At 45.0% G+C, this 27,539-nt stretch overlaps 3 protein-coding genes across 14 annotated transcripts; all 3 read left to right on the top strand.

Moving 5' to 3' along the window:
• The first annotated feature begins 18 nt into the window (after positions 1–18).
• LOC104585698 (uncharacterized) lies at positions 19–22,944 on the top strand. 12 transcript variants are annotated; one of them, XR_733343.3, is made up of 6 exons: positions 25–960; positions 3,064–3,597; positions 3,726–3,946; positions 20,619–20,709; positions 20,805–20,841; positions 20,961–21,109. XR_733343.3 is itself a non-coding variant. In XM_088894521.1 (3 exons), exons 1-3 carry the CDS (start codon positions 145–147, stop codon positions 3,834–3,836), a joined length of 1,455 nt encoding a protein of 484 aa, XP_088750647.1. In that variant the 5' UTR covers positions 19–144; the 3' UTR covers positions 3,837–4,146. The 12 variants fall into 12 exon arrangements, 2 of the variants coding, with proteins under 2 accessions (XP_088750647.1, XP_010240965.1); XR_016080295.1 differs by having other exon boundaries at positions 20,610–20,709; XR_002023582.2 differs by having other exon boundaries at positions 19–960; positions 3,732–3,946; positions 20,619–20,841.
• Positions 10,732–22,944, top strand: LOC109115915 (uncharacterized). Its single transcript, XM_088898504.1, has 3 exons — positions 10,732–11,043; positions 17,072–17,281; positions 22,331–22,944. Exons 1-3 carry the CDS (start codon positions 10,732–10,734, stop codon positions 22,664–22,666), a joined length of 858 nt encoding a protein of 285 aa, XP_088754630.1. The 3' UTR covers positions 22,667–22,944.
• A 2,056-nt stretch (positions 22,945–25,000) lies between these two features.
• On the top strand, positions 25,001–27,115 carry LOC104585699 (uncharacterized). The gene is made up of 3 exons (XM_010242666.2): positions 25,001–25,925; positions 26,073–26,612; positions 26,726–27,115. Exons 1-3 carry the CDS (start codon positions 25,152–25,154, stop codon positions 26,837–26,839), a joined length of 1,428 nt encoding a protein of 475 aa, XP_010240968.1. The 5' UTR covers positions 25,001–25,151; the 3' UTR covers positions 26,840–27,115.
• The last annotated feature ends 424 nt before the right edge of the window (positions 27,116–27,539 follow it).

Here is a 27,539-nt window from a genome sequence, read left to right as displayed (position 1 = left end):
AAATTTGAGTCTGACACAATGAGGTCTGCAGAGAAGAAACAAGGCCGACACTCTTAAAAATTGAATCTAAAGACCTCTCCGTTTTTTTGGTTTACACTTACGGTTAGATCCTAGTCTGAACTCTCTCTCTCTCTCTCTCTCTCCATGCATCGGGTTCGGAGGAACCAAGGCACGATGAATCGTCGTCTTCTCAAGATTCCCGGCGAAATCTTAACATCATCTCGCCTAAAGGATCTCCTACTAATCTTCTCGTCCCTCTGCATTCTTTACCTCGTCGTATCCCATTACCGTATCTCCACGCTCCTCCAAATACGACATACACAACCCTATCCATCATCATCATCATCGCCACCCACTTCCCTCAGCCACCTCGCCTTCGCTATCGCTTCCTCCTCCAAGTCCTGGCCCAACCGTAGACACTACGTCCGTCTCTGGTGGAAACCCCAACTTATGCGAGGCTACGTATTCCTCGACCGTAAGCCGCCCGATTCCGCTACAACCAATACCACGGAATCTCTCCCGCCGGTGCTTATCTCCGAAGACACTTCCCGGTTCCCATACACCTACAAGGGCGGCCTCCGATCGGCGATCCGCGTGTCGCGTATCGTCTCGGAGATCGTTGCCCGGAACCTGTCGGACGTCCGGTGGTTCGTGTTCGGGGACGACGACACGGTGTTCTTCCCGGAGAATCTAGCCAAGACGTTGTCCAAGTATGATCACAACCGGTGGTATTACGTGGGGAGCAGCTCCGAGAGTTTCGAGCAGAATTCCAGGTTCTCGTTTGAAATGGCGTTTGGGGGAGGAGGGTTTGCGATTAGCTACCCGCTGGCTAGGGTTTTAGCGAGGGTGATGGATTCGTGTCTGATGAGGTACTCGCATTTGTACGGAAGTGATTCGAGGATTTTCTCATGCTTGGCGGAGCTTGGTGTCGGTTTAACGCATGAATCTGGATTCCATCAGGTAAAGGACGTAGTCTGTACTCTGTACAGAGAATATATCTATCTCCTCCTCTGTTATCTTTATTAATTTACTTAATTAATAATTTCCTTTGTTTTTCTTTTGCTAATGATGATAATGAATCCATTACCCTAAGCCCCAAGGTCAAATCTGTAATTTACTAAAAATATATTATTTATTGCTAGTTGTCGTTTATTCAAGTGCAACAATACAATATCCTAGCGCTTCGGTCCTGGGTGCGGACTGTGGTAGTGTGGTCTTGTGGTGCCCTGAACCACAAAAAGGACAAGAGCTAATATGGATTTTCGTACTGGTGCTGCTAAAAAAATATATATATTTCTTTACGGTATATCTTTATTTTCATGTAACTCATGCAATGAGTGATAAAAGAAGGAATAAATAGATTACCTGTTAAAAAAAAAGGAATAAAGTAAATGTTCATTCGCGCATGGGTTCTGTACATTGTAATGTATGATACTGCCAAGGATTCGTATTGCTGGCATTCCTGTTAAAATAATTGATTAATTGTATTAAATTTATCAAGTATTATAATTTACGATTTATTCCCAATTTTTACTTTCGGAACGAGAGATCTTATGGATTTTGGTCAGTCACATATCAAGGATCCGTGTAATGCAGTCAAATCAATCTACTTAAGTTTATCAGAAAACATATAAAAAACAGAAATTGATGAATGTTGCTTGATGCTCACACAGGAGTGCTACAGATCTCCAATGAGGGGGGGGGGGGGGGGGTTGGATATAAATGATGGTACTTTTCCCTCCTGTTAATTCAAAGAGTTGACTATCAGATTGAATGATGATCAGATTAATGTACAGTTCAGTAGGCCGTGAACAAACTACTGTGTTACTGTTTATCACTTATGGTCTCCAAAGTAGGAAAAGTTTGCAAAAGTTCATTATTCAAATTTTATGGCCGATGAGTGATAAATACGGTAGGGTGCTCATGGCTTATCAGATTGGAGATCTAATTACATCACTCAGTCCGATTATACGTTGAAAGTTTGAATCATATCTCAGCAGAAGTATCTTTATGATTCGGGAAAATAAAAGCAGCTTTGTCCAACTAGAATTTGTATTGCAAAATAATGAGAATATATATAAAAATAAACAGGTAAAACAGATAATGATTTGGTCTGAATTAAGATCTTTTTCTTGTATCACTATTTGATTGTTGTAAATGTCTTATACCTGAAATTTGGCATCCAAGTAGTCTGATTTTTGTGCTTAATTGGAGAAAATGTGTAGAGCTGGTGAAAATTTTGCAACATTTGCACCGAGGTGTTTGTATGATATGCAGGTAAGCTTGTGGACTATGACTTTGTGTGGTATAGTTATGCAAATTCTACTCATGGAGTTGTTCAATTTGCTGCTACCTATTATTCCTAATAACAGTTGACACCATTATTGAGTTTGATGTCTGGTTGAAGGTGCCATCTAGCTTGCTGGTAAGGTCTCTGGCTGGTTATAGGAGGAGTCTTGGTGTCTGGGGGAACACTCCCTCCCCACCCTCACTCCAACAAAAAAGAGGAGTCTAATGTTTGGTGTAAAATATAAAACGTGAGGTAGTGTACTCTAGTGTTCCCATGTGTATTAGGTTTGATTAAAATAAATCTGGAATTAATCATACATATCCTACCTTTCTCAATGTCCCCATGTGTACAAGGCTTGATTTCCAATGGATAATGAATCAAATTGATTGGTGATTTTGGTTTGAGGTTTGTTCTTGGTCAAGGTAGGTTACAAGAAGGTATTGAAAAAATAAAAGGTAGGCCATAAGTATCTCCACATTTTAATCAAATCTTTTTATTACAACTTCTGATTGTCAAGTGCTTAGTATTACCAAGTCAAAGTTCATTGACAAAGAACCACAGTTCTTGGTGGTGAGTTAATTTACATAGGCCGCAGCTGAAAAGATGCACTAAAATTTCCATGTCATGCTCTGCTTTTTCATGGATGTAATGCCAATATTTCCTGAATGGCCATATTATCATTGAGTGAGCATAAATGATTCTCTAAATTTCCAGTTTTCCAACCCGGGCTATAATCTGACAAAAGCTGAATATTGTTATCTGCATCTGACCAGGTTGATATCCGTGGAAATCTGTTTGGACTGCTCTCTGCTCATCCGTTAGCACCTATAATATCTCTTCATCATTTGGATTCTGTGGATCCTATTTTCCCCAATAGGAGCCAGATTCAAGCTCTAGAACATCTATTTAATGTTGTCAATGTTGATCCTGCCAGGATTTTGCAGCAAACTGTTTGCTATGACCAGTCAAATTCACAGACTGTTTCAGTTTCTTGGGGTTATGCAGTTCAGGTGTTTGAAGGAATTCAACTTCTTCCAGACCTCATTTTGATGCAGAGAACGTTCATGCCATGGAGGAGAAGTCTTAATGTTAATTTAAGTCATTTCATGTTTAACATGAGGGTGTTTCCCAAAGATCCATGTAAAAGACCTTCAATTTTCTTTCTTGGAAATGTTTTAACTAATACAAATGTAACCCAGAGTAACTACAGCAAGGATACTATAAGAAGTTGCTTGAAGAAGAGTGCATCACAAAATCTAGAACAGATCAAAGTCTTCTCTCCGAAGCTAGAGCTTGACTATGGACAGGTATTGCCACAGAAGTTCCTAGTATGTTTCATTCAGGTGCTCTGAAGTTTATAACTCCCTGTCTTTCCCTCCCAAATTGCTTTGCATGATGTCTTTGTTGTAATACTTTTTTCACTTTCCTATTTTAGTTACAGGCTCCAAGACGTCATTGCTGTGATATTTTGCCTTCTTCCTCTGAAAAAGTGATGAAAATTCGCATTAGACAATGTTTAGATGAAGAAATAATTTCCATGCATTAGTAGCATCTTGAGAAGTGCTGCTAGCTTACAGGAGTTTCTTCGTGAAAGAGGACTGGGAATTTTCTCACGGTTTAGAATTTTTATGGGGAATTCAGGAGGGCAATTCTAAGGTAGTTTCCTGTTACTGAGAAAATATCTAGCTTTTTATTCTCGAAATTGACTACTTATTCTTAGCTCATTCTTGTTAATTGTTTTTTTCAGTCGAAATTCTTGTTAATTGTTTAGTTAGTCCTGTTTGCACCTTTTGTTCCATATATTTTTCTATACTATCAGCTCTGTCATGAAGCAGCTCAAATAATTAAACTTAAATAAAGTGTAATTGGTCTTTGTGCATTTTGTTACCACAAAAGAGTGCAATGTTTTGCTTTCTTTGAAGATTAATTTGGTGGTTGGACTAACAATCCACTTGCTTAATTTTGGCTAGTACTAGAAGAGATGTATGGTTGGCTATATACTTTCATGCTCTTGGAAGTGGTGAAGTTATAGGATTATTTGATTGATTGTATGATGTTTGTCTTGGCCAAGTATGTTTGTCATCAATGTTTCTTTTGATTATGCTGTCTATGTTAGGGACTGCCTAACTCAGGGACTCTTTCGAGGGAGCCTGCCTCCTGAGAGAGAGAGAGAGATTGTATTCCCAAATCGATAATCCCCTCCTAACCTCCTTTCCTTATTTATATACTGCTGTTACAATTCTGTTATACCAGCCTCTACACTTGTCTAGTTTGTTATTTAGTTTGTTCTAGTGGTTGGCTGTTAGTTACATTCTTTAAAGGCTGGCGTGGCCTTTTCTTATACACTTGTATTCCCTTTATTTGTGTATCAACAGTCCCTCTTCCCTTGAAAGTGACCTTGCCCTCATGGTCAAGATGTGGGAATCTATTCTGTAAATCCAAGTAAGGTTCCCAAGTTGCATCATCGATTGGGAGACTTGACCATACCACCAATGCCTCTGGTTCGATGTGATTCCCTTTGCGTATCCACCTGAAATCTGTTATCTGAGTGGGCTCAGTTTGAACTTGGCCATCTTCCGAGAATGATGGGAGGGTGGTTGTTGTTATTCCTCCTGTTTTTGGCCATTTCTTTAATAGGGATACATGGAATACAGGGTGTAATTTTGATGTTGCTGGGAGTCAAGCCTGTATGCCACTGACCCAATGCATTCCACAATCTGAAATGGGCCGAAGTACCTAGGGCTCAGTTTGTTCCACCGGTGGCCTGCTACTGAAACTTGCTTGTATGGTTGTAATTTAAGGAAGACTTGCTCCCCAATCTGGTCTAGTAGTTAAGGAAGACTTGCTCCCCAATCAGGTCTAGTTTAGAGAATATGGTGGCCCTGCTGAGTTCATCTAGTAGTTCATCGATTATCGGTATGGGAAATCGATCATTCATAGTAATGTTGTTCAGAGCCCTATAGTCTATACAAAATCGCCATGTCCCATCCTTCTTTTTCACAAGTAATACTGGCGAGGAGAATGGGCTTTGGCTAGGTTGTATAATTTTTCTGTCAAGTATATCTTGCACTTGCCTCTCAATCTCTAGTTTCTGAAAATAGGGGTAACGATAGGGCCTTACATTTGTGGGTGCAGTTCTGGGCAGCAATGGAATGCAATGATCATGGGCACGCTTCAGTGGCAGTTCCTTAGGTTCTTGGAAGATCACTGAGAACTTCTGAAGTAGTTGCTGTAGTTGTGTGCAGCCTTCTTCGGATCTGCTTCCTTGGGCTAGAATGGGGCCGTTCCTGTGGGAGTCTATCTGCATTAAAACGATGTGGGCTGGATCTGTTGCCTGTTTCCTTAGGGAGGCGAGACTAATAGGTCCTGGACCCTTGGACAGCTGCCCTTGAATATGCACTTGTGAGCTGCCCACTTGAAAATCCATGGTGAGACGGGCCCAATCACATATCACCGGCCGTAGTTGCCTTAAACATTGGACTCCGAGAACTACATCTGCTCCACTGATTTCCAGGGGGTGCAGATCTACCTTGAACTCATGTCCTTGTATCTTCATCTTTAATTCTTTGCACGTATTGTTGCACACCAGGTTGCTCCCATTAGCTACGTGCACTCGGAAGGTTGTACATGGTTGGACCGGAATCCCTAGTTGTCTGACCAATGATTGGGTAATGAAATTGAGGGTGCTGCCACTGTCTATCAGAACCGACACATGGCGCCCTTGTACCAGTCCGGTTACTCTCATAGTTTGAGAAGAAGCAAGACCGGTCAAGGCTTGCAGGGATACTTTCGGGTATTCCTTTGTCCATTGCCCCCATTCTTGGTTGTCCATTGGCTCTTCAATGTCTGTTGATTGCTCGACATATTCGGTTTCAGGTTGAAGGAAGAAAACTTGAGGGATCTTACAATGATGGCCCGGCCCGAATTTGTCTCCACATGCATAACAAAGGCCCTTTTCCTGTCGGGCTTGCATCTTAGCCCAGGTTAACCTCTTGGCTGAGCCGGGGCCTAAACTAGAGTTGGCATCCTTGCCTGTGATTCCTACTCTTGACCTAGGCTTCGCTTTACCCAAGATACCTGGTCTGATTGCAGCTCCCAGAGGTCGATTAATCCTTCTTGCCCGATTCAGTTTGTCTTCATGTAGTCGAGCTAATGCTGCTGCTTCAAGAACGGTGGTGGGCTGCATGGCTTTTACCTCCAACCGCAATTCTTCCCTGAGTCCACCAACAAAACTGCCGACAAGCACATTTTCTGGCCATCCTTGCACGTGCACAACCAATCTTTCGAACGCCATCTGATAATCTTGGACGGAGCTAGTCTATCGTAGCTTAGCGAGGCTTTCATCATAGTTCTCAAAAACCAAGACTCCAAATTGCATGGTTAAGGCGTCGGTGAAGTCTGCCCATGTGGCTCTTGGGTGCCGTCGCCGATACCATTGGTACCAGACGATCGCCTCTCCTTGTGTGTCGTGGTAATCGAAGTATCTTTCTGTTCGTAGAAGCCAGGATGTGGGATCTCCCCCTGCGAAGATGGGAAACTCGATTCTTGCTGTTCTTGATCCGCTTCAATGACTGGTGTCACTGCGCTCTTCCTGATTCGGTGCAGGTGGTGCCTGTGCTAGTCGTTCAAGCAAGGATGCAAAGCTTTCTTTGATTTCTTTGACGTTAGCTGATATTCTTTGCATTTCTCCTTCCATGTTGTCGACTCTGTTCTCCATTGCGGATGACCTTGTGCTTGGCATCTTGGCTCTGACACCAACTTGTTAGGGATTGTCTAACTCAGGGACTCTTTCGAGGGAGCCTGCCTCTTGAGAGAGAGAGAGAGAGAGATTGTATTCCCAAATTGATAATCCCCTCCTAACCTCCTTTTCCTTATTTATATACTGCTGTCATAATTCTGTTATACCATTCTCTCCACTTGTCTAGTCCACTTGTCTAGTTTGTTCTAGTGGTTGGCTGTTAGTTACATTCTTTAAAGGCTGGCGTGGCCTTTTCTTGTACACTTGTATTCCCTTTATTTGTGTCTCAACAGTCTATGGAACATTGTCCCAAAGGGGAGTAGACAAATATATATTGCTTGAGATATCTGAGGTATATTTTCCTTCTGTTTTGAAGCCTACAGGGTAGGATTAACCTGGGTGAAAATTTGTAAATACATTATTTAGGAGAACAGTAAGCTTGCTGGAGCATTAGGTATTGTGTTCTAGGGTAGCTATAGGGGAAAAATTTGCCAATTGCCACCATATTGTTGCCACTATCCCTATAAATTGTAGTCTATCTGGCTTGAGACCCAAAGTAGTGTAGTGGGTTGCTTTAGCAATTGCTCAATCTTGAGAGCCATGTGGAATTCCTTAAAGTCAAAAAACAGTCGTCTCTTTTCTTATCCCAGTCAATTGACCCATTTTGAAAAAAGAGAATTTGTTTGTCATCATTCTGTAACATAGTAATAAATCGAATAAATCGAAGTTCCTCAAACAACTCCATATTCTTATTTTATTTTTTTTTTTATAATTGAACTCCATATACTTAATTGAAGAAACAATTCCTTGATTAAGGATTCTTGGCTGCTTATATAGGTTGTCCTTGTGCTCATGGGGAATATATTACTCCATTCCAGGTTTCATTTTTTTGATAGTTGAACTCCATATACTTAATTGAAGAAACAATTCCTTGATTAAGGATTCTTGGCTTTATATAGGTTGTCCTTGTGCTCATGGGGCATATATTACTCCTTCATTCCAGGTTTCATTTCCTCCTAGTGTGAAATAAGGGCTTGTCCTACATGTCTCAGATGATCATCTACGGTTGTCCACCAGATTCTAGCATATCCTATGTGTTTTGTCTTGACAACTTGAATTCATCTCTCAGTTGACATGTCAAAGAATTGAAAATAATAATCAATACCTCTGATCTAATCATGACATAATTGTTCAGTGGCAATGGAATCTGATTGTCTGCACTGATCAAAAAAAAAAAAAATCTGATTGTCTGGCTTCTGCTTTGGGAAGATAAGAACTTCTTTTATAAATGGGTTACTTTCCTTTTAATTCTCACTTCAACAACAGCTATATTTGTAGCATAGCAAGTTTGCACATCTCTATGAGTTGGTTGTTTTCTAACATCGTACTTGTAGTCTAAACTTTTCAAGCACATCATCCCTCTGTAATCTGAGTCTTCCTCCGAAGTTTCTTCCACTTTGAGTTCCATGTTAAGTTGTTAACAAATGGTTTAATCTCATAAAAATCTAATGCATGATAGATCTATAAGATAAGAAAAATAAAATAAAATAACAGAGGAATCTGCACCTAAAGGAACTATCAGGAATTAGCATTTAATAATTTCTTGAAGGTGATCAACACCATTAAGAAAGACTTGCATTGACATCAAATAAGTAATAAACCATAGGAAAAAATTCTTCTTTTTCTTTTGGTATTACGTATTACAGAATACAAGGGATTAAGGGGTGGGGACAGAGCAGGGTTCGTCTAAGGTCCACTGAATGACCTTTACCATGGAGAGTCTGCTGATACAAGGGTTTGATTCCACACCTCCATAGGAAAAAAATTATTCAAATCCTGTAGTCTATTTGATTTTCTCAAGAAAAATGAACAAGTATCTCTAGAATCTTTATTTATTTTTGAGAGAGTAACCAGAATTCATTAAGAAAAGGTGTACAGCAGATTTTTTTTTGATGAATAGGTGTACAGAAGATTCTTACAGCAGGGAAAAGGAAACAGAACAAAGAAAAAAACAAAACTGCAATTATACAGGCAGCATTCTTCCACTAAACATAGATTTAGCTAGACTATCAACTAACGAGTTTAGCCGTCTGGGGATCCAGGATAGAGAAGCGTTCAATGAATTCAATAAATCTCTAGGCTCTAGCCTCATTCACGTAGTGAATCTCCAGGGGCCTCCAGCTTTTTCCCCTAGCCATTTAATGGTATTTTCTGAATCACCTTCTATGAGCAGGTGGAGAATCTGGAGCTTTTTACAAACCAACCCCTGTTAGAGTGGCCACAACCTCAGCCTGCAATGACAATTGGGCCACTAAAAACCCAAAAAATGTTTCCATCCCTTTCTCCGATCACTCCCCCAACACCAGCAGCACCAGGGTTCCCCAAGGCACCCCCCTGTCTTGTGCCTAACACCTGAGGAATAGAGGGATTCATGGGGGCAGAAAATAAGAATTTCACCGCATTTCTCCATAAGTCGTTCAAAGAAAACCCATAAAAAATTTTATTGTTCACCACCCAAAGGATGTATAAATCAGAAATATGGGTAATTGGATCATCAATAGATATAACCCTATTCTCAAACATGGGATTGTTTTATTCCCCTCAGATGCCCCACAAAACAGCAAAAATCTTTATTGGTTTGTTTTCTAGAAGCAACTCAGGTTGTACTGGTTTGTATTTTGTGGCAATTTGTAAGACAATAATTACTAGTTAGTGATGGAGGATGATTTGGCCCGACCTATAAAACGATGACACGTGGACCTGACTCAGCACGGGCGACAACTCACCACCATAGCCTGGCAACGGCTAAGTAACAAGCCTATAAGGTGGCCCGCTATATCATAGCTCATTGAAGGAAGAGCTCGTTACAACGCGAGCTCTGAGTTCCCCGAGCTACTCCAAGGGGGATATTCTGAGGCAACTTTAGCTCGCGAGCTAGGGAAACCAGCTCGCTCAAGCCCTTAAGCAGATAAGTCATCCCAGGAGCCAATTCTAATAAGGGTAACCCCGAAGTATTCCTAAGCTCCCTACAAAGTAGCTCGCAAGTGAGCAGCGTGAACGTTTCTTAGGAAACTTCCATTTGACAGACCGTACCAATCAAATAGCGCCACGTCCCTTGACTGACGGCGCAGTCCCTGTCCTTTTGACATATTGCACCCACGTCTCTCAGCAGGCGAAGGAGTGTCTGTCCTTCGAGGACGTGTCACCTATCCGAGCAAGGAGTACGTCGCAACGGCCACTTGCACGGGCCTGGCAGGTAACGGCTGCGGCAGGGGCCCAGTGGTGGTTACGCCCGATTTGATAAGAACGCCCCTATAAAAACCCTCGAGGCAGGGGAGAAAAGGATCTTCAGACTTTTGAATATTTCCACACTCTCATACTCTGGAACTGAATACATCTTTGCTCGTGAGCTAACCTCTCGAGCACAGTGATAAAGCGCGACCTACACTCTTAGCTTTCGCACTCTTTTTTTCTCTTTCCCCTGCGTTCTGACTTAAGCATTGAAGTATTCCCACCGGGTAAATCCCTGGGAATCCTTCTCTTCCATCTTCTCAGGTGCCGTCCGTTGCCAACGAGGAATCTGTCGGTAGCCAGCTAGGAGTGCTCGGATCGTGTTGCTTCATTTGGCGCCGTCTGTGGGAACACTTCTAAAAGCCTTCCTCTAAGTTTTTACAGTTCATTTTTTTCTTAAAACTCAGCATTCATGGCTTCTTCAAGCAATGCCGGACGCAGCATGGAGATGGACATCGTCGAGGAACAACTCCAGGTTCCCGTGGTCTGCATTGGGCATTTCACTATTCCCCTTTCCGCGGATGGGGTTCCCAGCCTGAACGTGCCACAAATAATGGCACCCTTGAGCGTCCCCCTACCTTTCTCGGTCGGGACAACCTTCACTGAGCCTTCTATCGTCCCCTCGACGACAGGCCAGAGCCAGTTCGACAACCTGGTGCAGTCCATGAGGGCCATGAAAGCCCAAATGCACCAGTTTCAGCAATTTAAGCTCTACCAGCAGCAGGTGCTGCACCAAGTCTCTCAATATCACTATCAGTAGCAGTTCCCTCAGTTGCCTTAGCCTCGGCCTTAGCTCCCTCCCCGACACCCGGCCTCGTGGCAAGCTAGGTCTCGCTGCCAAAATGAACACCCTTCTCACCAAGAAGAGGCATTCCAGAACCCCCCTAAGAGCCAAGCCTCCTCCCGCTGCAGGAAGGAAAGACCAACCACCCGGTCTCGCCGCGGGCAGTCAGGTCGGGAGGATCCCAACTTGCCAGATCTACGTCACCCCAGCAATCGAAGTTCGAAGCCCCATTTCTAGAAAACCAGTTCGAGATCTTGGTTGCATACTCTAAGCGAAACCCCTCTGTCCGCGGCCATCACTAGCAGCCCGAGTTGCTTCCTACGCAAACTATCCCTAACAGTATGGAGGCGAGCAACACCAATGCAGAGCCTGCCAAAAAGCAAAGATGCCGCCGCTGAGCTCGCCGAACCACCACCCACAACCTGCCCGAGCTCAGAGGTAGGGAAGAGGTAAGCTCAGGTGAAATTAAAGCTCCCCTCCTTTTTGTTCCATCCCCCCTGTCTCTTGAGTTCCTGACTGTTTCAATGCCCAAGGACTTCAAGCTCCCCCTCTCGACAAGTATGACGGGTCGTTCGACCCGAATGATCATGTAAACGCTTTCCAGTCACAGATGCACCTGGCAAGAGCCAGTGAGTCTTGCATGTGTGTGGCCTTCTCCACCACTTTCAAAGGAGTGGCTCGCATGTGGTATCGAAACCTTGCACCCAGGATCGATAAGAAGTTGGGCACAGTTCGCGCAAGCCTTCACGTCCCACTTCGTCACCAGCAAGCGGTGCCCGCGAACTGAGGAAAGCCTTCTCAGTATAGTTCAGAGAGAGGGAGAGTCCTTCCGGGGCTATATCAAGCGGTTCAACGATGCATGCATGCAGATACCACGCCTAGACCCCGCAGTGCGCCTTGCGGCAACCAAGAAGGGCATGACGCACAAGGAATTCAAGTGGCACATGGTTGTCAACCAGCCGACGACCATAATTGAATTCCTCAAGCTCGCAGACAGGTTCATAGCCACGAAAGAGGAGATCAAGCAGAAGGGCGAGAGCGCGCTTGAAAAGAGAAAGAGAGAAGGGGAACTTCCAAGCCAAGGAGACAACCAAAAGAAGGACTTAGCTCGGGGGGCAAAGCCAGGTCAGCTGTTCTGAGCCCCTGTAGCGGACCGAACTGACTACACCCCACTGAATGCTAAGCGGGCCGAAATCTTGATGGCAATCAAGGATGCCCCGTACGTGAAGTGGCCACCCCGCCTGAGGGGGAATCCTAATGAAAGGAATAAAAAATTATATTGTAGCTTTCATAGAGACCACGGTCATAGTACCGAAAACTGTAAGAATCTCCGCGACGAGATAGAGGAACTCATTCGTCGTGGATATCCAAGGAAAAGCAGGCCGGCAAAGCAGTCACAGAGGCAGCCCCCGAAAGAGAGGCTAGTTCGGGGCACCGTCCACATGATAGTTGGAGGTTCAATCATTGCAGGCTGTACCTCGGCAGCAGCTCAGACATCAGTTCACGAAGCTGCCAGGGAAGAGCAAAATCCTCCAAAGCGGTCGAAGACAAAAGAACCGATCTTCTCGGAGGACGATGCGTGCGGGGTTCACTACCCCCACGACGACGCGCTCGTCATAAAAGTAAGGATCAATGTAGGGAAGTGACTTGAGACTCGTGAATACTCCCTAAGTAGGCTTCAGCGGAGAAGAAGTCAAGCCCCTGGGGAAAATAACAGTACCTGTGGAAGTCGGCACATGGCCCAGCGTAGTAAGGCTCAACCATGATTTCTTAGTGGTCGCGATCCCCTCCCTGTACAATGCCATAATAGGCTGACCGATCACCCATGCCCTACGGGCGGTGGTCTCCACTTATTATTTGGCGATGAAGTTCCTTATAGACTTCGGAGTGGGGGTAGTGCGGGGCAACCAACTTGAGTCTCGCAAGTGCTACGTCACCACCCTCAAGGGAAAGACCAAGGTGGCCGACAATCTCGAACTGGAGCGACCTACGGAGCAAGGCGAGGAACGAGCTGCACCCATGGAAGAAATAGTTGTTATTCCGACTTCAGCAGAAGACCTAGCTCGGACACTCCAAATCGGTGCTTCAGTCCAGGAATCCCTGCGATCCGAACTAGTAAGTTTTCTACTTCAAAACTTAGATGTTTTTGCATGGTCCGCGGTAGAGATGCCTGGCATAGACCCTAATCTCATAACTCACAAGTTCAATACTGATCATGTAGTTAGGCCCATTAGATAGAAGAAACGCAACCTAGCCCAGAGCGATGGAAAGCAGTCGACGAGGAGGTCGGGAAGCTCCTCGCAGTTGACTTCATAAGAGAAGTCCATTACCCGAGTTGGGTAGCCAACCCCGTTCTGGTAAGGAAGGCTAACGGCAAGTGGCGCATGTGCGTCGACTACACAGACCTGAACCGAGTTTGCCCAAAAGACTGCTTCCCCCTCCCCAGAATCGACAACCTAGTGGACGCGACCTCGGGGCACGAGTTGCTGAGTTTCTTAGACGCCTATTCGGGCTACAACCAGATCATGATGGACCCGACGGACGAAGAAAAGACTGTCTTCATAATAGAGTTTGGTCTATATTGTTACAAGGTTATGCCCTTTGGATTGAAAAATGTTGGGGCAACATTTCAAAGGCTTGTAAATAAACTATTTAAGCCATTAATTGGCAGAAAAATAGAGTGTTATGTAGACGACATGGTCGTCAAAACCCAATTCTCACATGAATTAATGCAAGATTTGCATTATGTCTTTCAAATTCTACGACAATTTATCATGAAGTTGAATCCAAACAAGTGTGTCTTCGGTGTCACCTCGGTTAAATTCCTAGGATATATCGTCAACCGGCGCGGCATTGAGGCCAACCCAGATAAGATTAAGGCCATCCTAGATATGGGACCACCTCAGAAGTTGAAGGAGGTTCAGAGGTTGAATGGCCGCATAGCCGCCCTGAGCCGCTTTATGTCCAAGTCGGTGGATTGCTGCCTGCCTTTCTTTAAGGCAATTAAAAGCAAAGGTTTTGAGTGAACCCAAGACTGCCAGCTCACATTTGATGAGCTCAAGAAATATCTTGCTAGTGTACCAATCTTAACCCGACCCGAAGAGGGCGATGTTTTAGAGCTGTACCTCTTGGCAAGTGACGAAGTGGTCAGCTCGGTATTGATAAAGGAAGTAGATCGGGTCCAACGACCCATCTACTATGTTAGTAAAGTATTGTAGGGAGCAGAGACAAGGTATCCAGAGTTAGAGAAGCTAGCCTATGCACTGGTCATCGCAACTCGAAAGCTCCGCCCGTACTTCCAAGCTCATACTGTTATCGTCCTCACCAACAAACCTCTGAGGCAAGTCTTACTTAAGCCCGAGGTCTCTGGTTGATTGACGAAGTGGGCCGTTGAGCTTAGCGAGTATGACCTCCAGTACAAGCCGCGAACTGCTATTAAGGCCCAAGCCTTGGCAGATTTCATTGCGGAGTGCACTTTCAGCTTTGAAGTCCCCAGGCCGGTTGAGCTCGAGGCCCCCAGTCCGGGCAAGCCCGGAGCTCCCAGGCCAGCCGAGTTCGAGCCCTGTGAGGTAGTATCCAGTGCGACATCTCTCCCAGTTAGGCCAAGCGCGAACTGGGATGAGGAGCCCTAGATGCTTCACGTAGATGGCTCCTCGAACCAACAGGGTAGCGGAGCCGGAATAGTTCTGCATGGCCTAAGTGGCACAAAACTGGAGTATGCACTACGCTTCGAGTTCGCAACATCTAACAATGAAGCGGAGTACGAAGCGTTGATAGCCGGGCTAGCTTTAGCCAGAGAAGTAAAAGCCAAGCATATCGTCATCTGCAGCGATTCCCAGCTCGTAGTCAACCAAGTCATAGGAGATTACGAAGCTCGTGAACCAACCATTGTTGCCTACTTAGCCAAAGTAAGAGAGGTTCTGCTCAACTTCCAGTCACACTTCATCAGGCAAATCCCGAGGTCGGAGAATGCTGAGGCCGACACTTTGTCCCGGTTAGCTAGTACCAGCAATATCACCATGAGAACCGTGTACATAGAGGACTTGCCTCGGCCCAGCATTCTCGGGGGGCAAAGGAGGTCGCTCCCGTCGTTCAAGTAGAGCCGAGCTGGATTGACCCGCTTGCGAGGTTCTTGCTGCACGGGACCCTTCCTGTAGATCGCAATACGGTCAGAATGGTAGAGTGCCAGGCGGCCAAATACGTCATAATAGATGAACGACTATACCGAAGATCCTACACGCTCCCCTACTTGCGCTGCTTGCGACTTATCGAAGCCGAGCTCGTACTCCGCGACACTCATGAGGGTCTGTGCGACGGACACTTGGGGGGCAGGGCCCTCGCCCAAAAAGCACTACGACAGGGGTACTATTGGCCAATAATGAAAGCAGACGCCATCGAGCTCGTCAGAAAATATGACAAATACTAGAAGCATGCCAATATCTACCATTCGCCCGCTGCCGACCTCAAGTATCTCACTAGCCCGTGGCCTTTCGCACAATGGAGCATCGACATACTTGGACCGTTCCCGCCAGTGATAGGTCAGAGGAAGTTCTTAGTAGTAGCAGTGGATTATTTCACCAAGTGGGTAGAAGCTGAACCTCTCGTAACAATCACAGCTTGGAACATCCAAAACTTCTTTTGGAAGAACATTGTATGCCGCTTCGGGTTACCTCGGGTACTAATTTCTGACAATGGCAAGCAGTTCGAGGACATCAAATTCCAGAACTGGTGTCAAGATATGGGGATACGACAGAATTTCACTTCGTTTGCACACCCTCAAGCAAACGGTCAAGCAGAGGTCACGAACAGAGCCATCTTCTGTGGACTGAAGGCACGTTTGGACCGAGCTAAAGGATTATGGGCAGACGAGCTACCCAGTGTTCTATGGGCTTACCGAACCACAGAGAAAATTGCCACAAGAGAGACTCCCTTCAACCTCACCTACGACACCGAAGCAGTTATCCCGACAGAGATCGAAGTACCTAAGCTGCGCTAGAAGCATACAATGACAAGACAAATGAAGATGAGCTATGTACCAACCTCGATCTACTCGACGAAGTAAGGGACCTCGCGTACATCAGGACCGCTGCTTACCAGCAAAGAGTAGCTCGGTACTATAACGCCAGGGTCAAGAAGCGGAACCTCCGCATCGGTGACCTGGTCCTTTGTAAAGTTATGGTACCTGAGCCCGGCGTTGGTAAGCTCGGGTCTAATTGGGAAGGACCTTACCGAGTGAAACGAGTGCTCGGGGAGGGAACATACGAGCTCGAGACCCTCAAAGGGAAACAAGTACCTTGGGCATGGAATATTGTCAACTTAAGACAATATTACCTGTAACAACTGAGTAGACCACGAGTCACTCCCAGAGCCTAAGGGCCAAAATTCCGAGCTAACATGACCTTGGCGCAGTAAGACCCAGTCGTCTCCATGGCATGGGCAAACTTCAAGGGCAGACTATGTCACCCCCAGCCTACGGGCTAAAACACCGAGCTAACTGAGACCTCGACATCAAGAAAGACTTGGCCACTTCAGTAACGAAGGCAAAGTATGAAATATCAGAGGCGTAAGCAGCTCGGGTTTAAACCCCATGAAGCATAGTTCGTCTCAGCACGTTGGTTGAACTAAGGAATAACCGACAAGTGTATGGTTCGGGCACACATGGTAATCACTTCGCTGTGCACCATAGGGATGCCTTAAATGATTAAGGGACAGTTCGCGATAACGACTATCAAAAAGTCCTACTTCGGGTATGTAGCCCTAATAGCTCGAGTGTTGAGATCGCCTTAGCAAAAATAAAGAGAGCACCCCATACTTAGAAGAAAAAAGAAGAAATTTCATTACCATTTAAAAAAAAAAATCGAGCTAAACAGCTCGAGAAAGTTTTAAGAGGTAAAAAGGGAACAACCGCCCAACAAGATCTTTTCAAGACCGGGTTATGGCACCTGGGAGCCACCAGAAATCATAACAGAACCATCGCCGCCAGCCTCAGGGGTCCACCTCCTCCTCGTCCTCCGGGGAGTCAGGCTCTTCCTCCTTTGCCTGGTCTGCCGTCTCGGGAGACGGGCCCTTCATGGTGATGCTGTCGAGGTTGAGCCCAGAAAATTTCTTTTGGACCAACCATCGGCAGAGCTTGAATCTGGAGCGGTACGAGTTCGAGCCATACTCCACTTGGAGGTCGTGATACTCCTAGGAGTCCTTGAAGTCCCAGACCGCCTTTTCTCGCTCGGCCTCCACCAGGTTGTCGAAGTTCCGAGTTCGGTCCAGAAGAGTAGACTCCAAGTCCCGAACCTGTTGGCGAAGGAGCTCTCTCTCCACTACCACCCTCGACTCCTCCTCCCTATAGCGCGCACTCTCCTCAGAAAGCCTGGCAATCTGCGCCTCCTGGTCTCGGACGAGCAGCTCCTGGGACTCGCTCCCCTTGCGAGTGTGAAGGAGTTCGCCCCGAGTTCGGTCGAGCTCACCCTGGAGCTTCTGAGCAATGACCCTCTAGTTGCGAGCGTCGCAGGAGTGGATGTGCGTCTGGAGGGCCATGGCGTGGATGGCGGTGTTCACCTGCCGACAAAAAACTATGATCAAAAGACAACAAAAGGAAGCAAAAAGTGAGAAGAGGGGAATAGCCACTTACCACCATACAATGAGAGGAGGCGAGCGCGGCGAGATCCCCAAGCTCCATCTCCCCCCACTTAGCGACCTCCTCATTACAGATCGCTCGCCGGCTCTTCCGTCGAGCCACAAGGTAATTGTTCACCCCCTCCCTGTTCCCCACTGGGAACCGTGGATAAGGGAATGGTTGGAAAGGACTAGGGGGAGTCACCCCTTGCTGTGGGAGCTTGCCCTCTTCGGGGCCAGCTCCGCTAGCTCCCTCTTCGGACGGAGGCGGCGGAATTTCAGGCGGTTGGATGTCGGGCGGCGGAGAGGATAAGACCGGCTCGGCAGACCCAAACTCGGTGCCCCCCGAGGTGGGGGTCCGGTCGGGGCGCGACCTCTTCACTCTACGCCTTTGGTTGCTTGAAAGGAGGCGGCGCAAGTCGATACCAAACATGATGGCTGCCAAGAAGAAACCACAAAGTGTTAGTTCGGTAAGAACAAAGTATATTTGTCTACACAATGTTATGCCAAGGTACTACACGACCTAAAAAGGCAACCTACCCGGGCTCAGGCCGGCCTACACGAGCTTTTTCTCGGTCAAGTAGTCCGAACAGAGGAAGCCTATTGATGCCCAGGACAACATCGTTTTTTGAGTATCATGGTCCAGCTCGACCCCAGAGTCCTGGATGGCGCCCCTCCAAGAAGTAGGGAAGGGCCAACCTTCAGGGTTGCGGACCAAAAAATAATCCCGCTTCCAGGCAGGAATTTTATTCGGAAACTCGTATAAGAGCTTGTAGCCACGACGTGGAGCCCCAGGAGTGGCATTCTTTATACAAAGGATAGCAGAAAAAATGTCAAGATTCAAAGGAAGACAATATTCATAGCATAAGGATATAGTCCCAACCATGTTCCAAATGGTGTTGGGATGAAGCTGATTGATAGTGACGTTAAAGTGGTTTAGCACCTCCACTATCAAGGGGTGCAGGGGGAGACGCAGGCCAGCCTCGAGCTATTCCTGGTAGATGACTATCTCATTGGGACCATGCTCCCACGGAAAGTTACCGGTGGGAAGGCAATAGACGAGGTCCCTGGGAAGGTGGAAATAGCTAATTAGAGACCCAAGTCTCCCCTCTGTCATGGAGGAAGGGCCAAAAGTATCGGGCTCCCTTCCCCGGGAAGTGGAGGCTCCGTCACCGGAGGTCTCCCGGGCCCCTGGGGCCTGTTCCCAAGCTCCCCCCGAGCTTGAGGGAGCATCATCATCCTAGTCACCGCCCCGATGACGAGTATGGTACGGGTACCCAGACATGACTGATAGTAATCGAGACTCACTAAAAGGGACGGGACGAAGTGAACTGAGGAACTCGAGTAGACTTGATAGATACGTGACCTCAAAATCCGAAGACAACAAGATGGCGTGGGGGAAAATGAAACCCAGAGGGCCCTTCTATTTATAACCTCCACGCTTCTGAATCAACGGACTAGGTTAAGGTAGATCCGACGGTTCGCGGGAGTATTGACCTTACGCTTTCTGAAAATCGAAAAGCAATTGGTTGCACGTCTCCCATGATTGAGGTAATGACGACTGCACGATATCTAGAGTTAAGAGCCACTTCAACACGTTTTTGGAATTCGAAAGGTCAAAAAATCTCCTGATTCCCGCGAACGCATTTAATGTGAGCCGTCGATCAAGTTTGAATTTTGGTCAAATCAGTCTATCATACTTCATGAACTCCCTGTGCTAAGGCAACGCTCTCAGCCCAAGGAGTGGGGGGCAATTGATGGAGGATGATTTGGCTCGACCTATAAAACGATGACACATGGACCTGACTTAGCATGGGCGACAACTCAGCACCATAGCCTGGCAATGGCTAAGTAACAAGCCTATAAGGTGGCCCGCTATTATCATAGCTCGCTGAAGGAAGAGCTCGCTACAACGTGAGCTCTGAGTTCCCCGAGCTACCCCTAAGGGGATATTCCGAGGCAACTTTAGCTCGCGAGCTAGGGAAATCAGCTCGCTCAAGCCCCCAAGCAGATAAGTCATCCCAGGAGTCAATTCTAATAAGGGTAACCCAAAATTATTCCTAATCTCGCTACAAAGTAGCTCGCAAGTGAGCAGCGCGAACATTTCTCAGTAAGCTTCCATCTGATAGACCGTACCAATCAAACTGCACCATGTCCCTTGACTGACGACGCAGTCCCTGTCCTTTCGACAGACTGAACCCACGTCTCTCAGCAGGTGAAGGAGTGCTTGTCCTTTGAGGACGTGTCACTTATCCAAGCAAGGAGTACGTTGCAACGGCCACCTGCGCAGGCCTGGAAGGTAACGACTGCGGCAGGGGCCCAGTGGCGGTTATGCCCGATTTGACAAGAACGCCCCTATAAAAACCCTTGAGGCAGGGGAGAAAAGGATCTTCAGACTTTTGAATATTTCCACACTCTCATACTTTGGAACTGAATACATCTTTGCTCGCGAGCTAACCTCTCGAGCACAGTGATAAAGCGCGACCTACACTCTTAGCTTTCGCACTCTTTTTTTCTCTTTCCCTGCGTTCTGACTTAAGCATCGGAGTATTCCCACTGGGTAAATCCCCGGGAATCTTTCTCTTCCATCTTCTCAGGTGCCGCCCATTGCCAACAAGGAGTCTGTCGGCAGCCAGCTAGGAGTGCTCGGATCGTGCCGCATCAGTTAGCATTGCTTTAGTTCTAATGAATTGATCTTTTATGTGACCTTAAAACAGTTAAGACAAGATCAATAATGAACTGAATGCTTGTATTAATTCTGTTTTTTTTTTCTTTTTCTTTTTCTTCTCCCCAAGCAATGCTTGCTATTTTTATTTATATCCTAGGTGTCTCAAATGAATGACGAGGGTGCACATTCTTTGAAATCCTCCAAAGCTTTAATTCTATCTAATGTTCAGTACTTTCAGGTTCACCTACATCAATCTCATCCAAACTAAACAGATTCACAAGAGTTTGGTTGCAGTTAATTGGGCATATTAGAAGCCATGGTTTTCCAAGGTGCTTGGGAATCAAAGATTTAAGCCATTTCCATTGATGTAGAGCCTCATCTTGGTTAATTACAATCAAGTTCTGATTTTATCTTATTTTTTCAGAAGGCTAGCACAACAAAGGCTGCTAGAAAGAGAAAAGGTGCTTTGGGTTCTTGTTTGTAACTTTGTATTAGTTAATTTTGATGCTTGCTTGTAAATTTCACTAGAAAATTTGGAATTTAAAAGATGTTTAACAGTCATTGTTTTGGTTCTTTGCAGAGGTCTATTCTATACTGACACCAAGTAGATAGGATCAACAATTAAGGGATCTAAGGAGAAAATTAGAAGGAAATTTTGTTGGGGAAACAAACCCCTTTGTACTTTATTGTGCAAATCAAAGATATTAACAAGCAAATAGCAAGTTGTAATATATATATATATATAATCAATTTAAGAAACACAATGTGAGCAAATAACAGAGACCAAGATTTATGTGTAAAATGTGAGGGTAAAAATAATGGGACCGAAATCCACAAACTTCCACTATCAATCAAATAGTAGGGTACAAGTTCAATCAGTTACAAACTAGCTGAATACATCAAGAGAGGAACTCTTAGTTACCAATAACAACAAGCATCATCTAAATGGATGGAATAATCAAATGAGAAAGATCTCACCAATAAGAAAGCAAGAGAGAGAGAGATCGCGCGTCAAAAAATGTTGTAGGATATTTTCTTCCTTCTACAACCCTTGTATTTTCTTCCTGTCCCTTTCTCAAAAACCCTTCACCATACCTTGTTCTTCTTCCAAAAATCAGACAAGCCAAAAATACAGAAGGCTTTTTGATTTTCCTTTACTGTCTTGTAACACTTTTTCTTCTTACTGTCTTTATTGTTTTGTGGAGACGGGATCTGCTCCTCACATATGGGTGTCTCACATCCACCGTGCATTGGGAATATCTCCCGTGAATAATAACTAATAAGTATGGAAGATGTTCTTAATGCATGATAGGATGTGCGTGTAAAGCGCCTGTGAGGCGCCAGGTGTGAGGAGCAGATCCGGTCTCTGTTTTGTGGGTTCCACCTGATGAGTAGGACAATCAACATATTTGAGTGTACATAGTATAACAGGCCGAACTTGATAGGATCTCCTATAAGAATTCACACCAGCACCCCACAATGCTCCACAGCACATTCTGACTTTGTATTGGGAACATCTCCCAATGAAATCTTATAATCTCTTGTGCTGTGGATCATTGTGGGGCGCCCCCTTATGGGACGCTGATGTGAATTCCTCCTTAGGGGTGCAAGTCGAGTGGGTTGGGCCAGGTTTATGGTCAACCTGGGCCTGGTACTAAAATTTGAGTTTAAGGCTTAAGCCTGATGTCAATCTCGGTTTTCCCTACTCAAACTTAATCCGTTCTATAATTTGATGCAGTTGTGTTGGTCAATGAATTCACCTTAAAATTATAGATATATAAATTTATTTATGCAAATATATATACACTTATTTATGTATGTAAATATTTATATATGTGTATATATATATACAAGTATATAATTGGTGCAATTGGTTGAGAATGCTACCGTTGACACTGTTCCTACGGATTTGAGGTCGAGAAGTGAATCGACTGGCCCATGTAGGTCTAAAGAAGGGAAAGAAGGGAGAGAGAGAGAGCAGTGACCCTGACGCCGCTGCCACGGACGCTGAATCATGAGGTGGAGCAGGCGTCGCCAGTGGTTGCTGTGCGCGTCGGTCTGGGAGCGGAACTCTCAGGTAAATCGATGCACCGTCTCTCTCTTCGCTCAGGGTCTCTAAAAGGTAGATGCCGCACCGAAGCTTTGCGACAAGTTCGCCTGAACCAATCCCCTGCATCCCCGAAAGCTCCGCCTCGTGGTCGAACTGTACGCGAAGCCACGGATCAAGTCCTGGCTGTCGCGGCCAAAGGGCGAACTCGATGGAGCAAGGCCATTCTCACCGGCTGACTGAATTTATCGGCGTTGTGGCGAAGAGTGCGCGTCCTCGAACGATCAGTTCCCAGTTGCCGAAATCTCTCGTTTCCAGAACTTCTAGAAGTAGCAATGGATTATATTGCTACGTTGGAAATGCAGGTTCACCCAGCTTCTCTCTGTCGTTGGCAATGATGCCGTGACTAGCTCGAATCGGGCCCCGCCGAACTGAATTGGCTCTTTTTCCCCTAATGTTTCTTGAATTTTAAATTCATGTATTTTATTGTATACAAGTTCTCTTTTGCTTTTGGTTATCTGGTTTCTGGTTTTCTGTCCTTTCTTTTTCCCTCTCTTCGAACTCCACCATCTTGATGAAGATTTGAAGATATTTTTCCTCCATTAATGAAAATTAATTAAACTGGAAAACCAAATAGTGAAAGGTGCATAAGTTTATTTCAATCCTCTCGATCTTGGGTTTTAGTGGGTTCAAACAAAGGTGTAGGAATCGTAAGAATCCGATGACCGACAAAGAAATCATCCCGATCTTGTCCATCGGATGAACAAAAAACCCATTAACCCAACAAAGAAATCATAAATTCATGATCATATAACAAGTCAATTGGGCAAAAATTTAAAAAAGCGAGTTTTTTACATTCTTTCTCTGATGACGGCAAAGGCTTATTGTCTTCTTCGGCGATGACAAATGTTTAGTATCTTCTCCGACGACGGTACTGATATTACATTCTTCCCATCAAGCAACCGTATTAGAGAATACCTTGTAACCACTCACCGGAGATAATGCTCAGTTAATCGTCGGTGATGATTTCAAACTATCGGAAAGTGGTCTTTGGAAGCGTTTACTGGAACAATCATACCGGCAACGACCACTGCAACTCCGGCTCCGTTTGTTTGCGATCATTCATTTTTGTATAATGCTCAGTACTGTACCTATTTTTTGGATATAATTTTGTATTTGATAATTAATTTTTTGACCAAAGTTAATGTATTAGAGTGAACAGTGCATCTCTCTGATGCATAAATCCTATTTTAGATGAGGGCAATGTTGCCTTTTTCTAAAAATTTTTGGGATTGTAACAGATAGATAAGGAAAATTTTTGGGCCTTAAGGTTAATTTTTTAAAAATAATAACAAATTAGGGCAAAAACACTGTTTGCCTTCTTCCTCTTGCAGATCATTTATTAGCGTTGTTGCCCGTCACTGCCTCCGGCAACCTTCGCCTCCACCTCTACCCAACACCGGAGGTGGAGGTGGGCAGAGGTAGTGGCGTTGGTGGATGGTAGACCAGAGGTGGAGGTGGGCGGTGGTGGCAGTGTTGGGTAGAGGCGGAGGCGTTATCGGAGGTTGCCGAAGGTGGCAACGGGCGGTGGCGCCGATGAATGATCCGCAAGAGGAAGAAGATGAACAATATTTTTATCCTTATTTGATATTATTTTTAAAAAGTTAACCTATTTTTGAAATTTTATTAAAAATATTACTTTTATTGATATTAGGGCCCAAAAGTTGCTCTTATATGCTATAATATCAAAATTTTTCTCTCTCTTACTCAGAATATGAAGGTCAATTCGGTGATTCTACTTGATCGTTTACGGCCAACTAAGATACAAATTGAAAGTTAAAGAATAGTGCAAACACATGTTTGAAAGTTGGGGGACTGACTAAGACTAGGGATGGCAATTTTCCCCATCCCCGGCGGGGACCCAATTTCTCTAACCCGATGGGGGTGGGGATGGGGACGAAGATTAGTAAGAATCCTCGATCGGAGTTGGGGTTGAGGATGGGGATTGAGGTCCCCACCCCGTCTTGACCCCGATTATGTATATATATATATATATATTATTTATATTATATATATTATATAAATAAAAAAATATTTATAATTTAAAATTTTTATTTATTTTAAGTAAATTTATTTTTTTAAAAAATATTGTTATCTAAAAAAACTTTTGGGATTCGGATCCCCGTGGGGAACCCATCCCCGTTAGGGATCGAGGACGAAGGACAAATTTTATTCCAACAGAAATCGAAAACGAGAACGGGGTTACTTTTATAATCGGGGTCGGGGACGGGGAATATGATCCCGCCCCGAATCCGCCCCATTGCCATTCCTAACTAAAACACAACCCCTAAGTTCAAATACTGTTCAGGAATTTTCGCAAAAAAAAAAGTAGTAAGTTGGAACCAGATCCGGACTTTCTTAAGCGTGTGCATAAAGACCCTTAAAAGATGATTTAAATGCTTTAACCGACCTTCTTTGCCAAAACAACATTAATTCAGTGGACGAAAGTTAGAACTGAACGGCAGAAACGGGTTTATAATAAGACCAGCCCTGAAGTCAACGCAATAGTTTCAGCTCTTTTTTAACAACAGAATTCAGAAAACGTTGGGCACCGTTGATTGCGGCATCCATGGTGATATATATCGATGGTACAGCACTCAATAAAAGGGTCTCGCCTCTGGCGGATATCAACTCAGCAACCTCAGCTTCTTGTTCCCTTCTGAAATGTCGTTTTTTCAGTTACCCTCCAGACACCCAACTTCCTATCGCCTCATAAACCTCCTCCTCATCTCCTCCTGCTTTTCTATAATCTACCTCTTTGTATCCATATCCATCGTCCGTCCATCTTCCGTCGAACGCGCCCCGTTGTTCGACCTCTCGCCGCCGACCACTCTGGACCATGTAGTGTTCGGCATCTCTTCGTCTGCTCAATCTTGGCCCATGCGGAAGGAGTACGTGAGGCTCTGGTGGAAGCCAGAACGCATGAGAGGTTGTGTATTTGTTGAAAGGATGCCCACCGGTGCGGACAAGTATAACCGTACAGATCATACTACTCTTCCTCCAATATGCATCTCCCAGGACACATCTCGATTTCGTTACACTCACGGCAGTGGTCTCAAATCAGCCATCCGTGTTGCGCGGTCTGTGTCCGAGACAGTTGCTCTCAATCAAACTGGAGTCCGGTGGTTCGTTTTCGGGGATGATGATACCTTGTTCTTCCCGGAGAATTTGGTGCAGACACTTTCCAAGTACGATCACAATCTGTGGTACTACATCGGGACCTACTCCGAGAGCGCTAAGCAGAATTCGGTATTTTCCTTCCAGATGGCATACTGGGGAGGGGGCTTTGCTTTGAGCTATCCTCTTGCCAAAGTACTAGCAAAGGTTTTGGATTCCTGTCTGGAGCGGTATCCACATCTTTATGGAGATGATGCTAGGATTTTCTCTTGCTTGACAGAGCTGGGAGTCGGTTTGACATATGAGCCAGGGTTTCATCAGGTAGCTTAATTTCCTTTTCTTCTTGAGGGAATCAAAGGCCAGTTACATGAATAACGAATTGGTGGGAATTCAGCAGATTAGATATATGGGATCAGAGGCTGACTCTTGTTTTTTCTGTATATATCTGTGCCTCTTCTCATCTGGCAGGTGGATCTTAAGGGAGATGCATTCGGGTTGCTGGCCGCACACCCACTGAAACCATTGGTATCACTTCATCGATTGGAAGATATAGAACCGGTCTTCCCTAAAATGGCAAGAAAGCAAGCTTTAGAACACTTGCTTGAAGCCGTGAAGCTCGACCCGGGGAGGATTCTGCAACAAACTATTTGCTACGACCGTTGGTTTCAATGGACAGTTTCAGTCTCGTGGGGCTATGCTGTTCAGGTATTTGAGGCCCATATACTTCTTCCAGACGTACTCCCTGTGCAACGTACATTTGAGCCATGGAATAAGCGAGACACTTCTCTGCCGCCTCTGCATATGTTTGACACGAGGGAGCTTCCCGAAGACCCCTGTAGAAGGCCTATCATCTTCTTTCTAGAAAGCGTGTCTTCTGATCATAGAGAAAGGATAAAGAGCACTTACAGGAGTACTATTTCCGAAAAATGCTTAGAAAGCAAGGACACATCAAAGAAATTGAAACAGATCATAGTGTTCTCGAAAAAGCTAAATCTTGACATCAGACAGGTGATTGCCATTCGTACTCAGATAGTAGAATTTATTTTATTACTGATATTTGGATTGTTCAAGTTAATTTGCAGCTAAACCCACCCCTTGCTTTGTCCCTTCTGGTTGTTCAGTTACGGGCCCCAAGACGGCATTGTTGCGACATATTAACTTCTTCGGCCAGTGAAGTATTGGAGATTGGCATCAGAGAATGCAGAGAAGAAGAAATGATCTTCATGCACGTGTAGTAGTATTTCGTCAAAAATTATTAGCGGATGCTGGGATGCTTAATAGTGGAAGCTGGGCATACATGCAGCAGAGTCCGATTAATGAAAGTTCGCTCGAGATCGATGAAGCTAAAAGTTGGAAAGGTAAGATCTGAACAGGCTGAATGTAGGAGAAAATCAACCAGTGCAATTCCTCCAATTTCTCAATTTCCTAATATCATGATGCATTTGACCGTTGACCCAAATGGGCTTGCTTGGGAATAATATACAGAAATCGAGCTGATTCTGCTTTTCTTGTAGAATGTGAATCACTTGGAAATTTGAATAGGAAAACCAATAATGCAATGCCTCCGGCTTCTTTCTTACTCTAGTTCCAGATCTAAAATATTGATACTAGGAATCTAGGATAACAAGTAGGTAGGTCATCAGCTAAGGACGAGGAAAATATAGAATTGCACATTTAGGATTTTTGAAAAACAGGCAACGATCACATGGGGTGAAGATTTGAGGAGTACTCCATAAACATGCATGGAGCTAGGCTGAAGCAAATTAAGTTGAAGCGCGTGGGCTTCCTTGACTCTTCAATTCCAGTATTGGATTCCAAGGGAAGGACGAGCCACATGTTTATCATAATCACCAATTCACCATGCTTGCTGATGGCTGATGGCCTGATGGGGAACGTCTATTCTTTCATTCCTTGCAATATTAATATTTTTTATTT

Source organism: Nelumbo nucifera, chromosome 1, assembly GCF_055504915.1.
Source record: "Nelumbo nucifera cultivar China Antique chromosome 1, China Antique-T2T, whole genome shotgun sequence".
In the NCBI taxonomy this organism is placed as follows: Eukaryota; Viridiplantae; Streptophyta; class Magnoliopsida; order Proteales; family Nelumbonaceae; genus Nelumbo; species Nelumbo nucifera.
The sequence above is the reverse complement of the archived record's forward strand: the minus strand, read 5'-3'. Positions and strand labels throughout refer to the sequence as shown.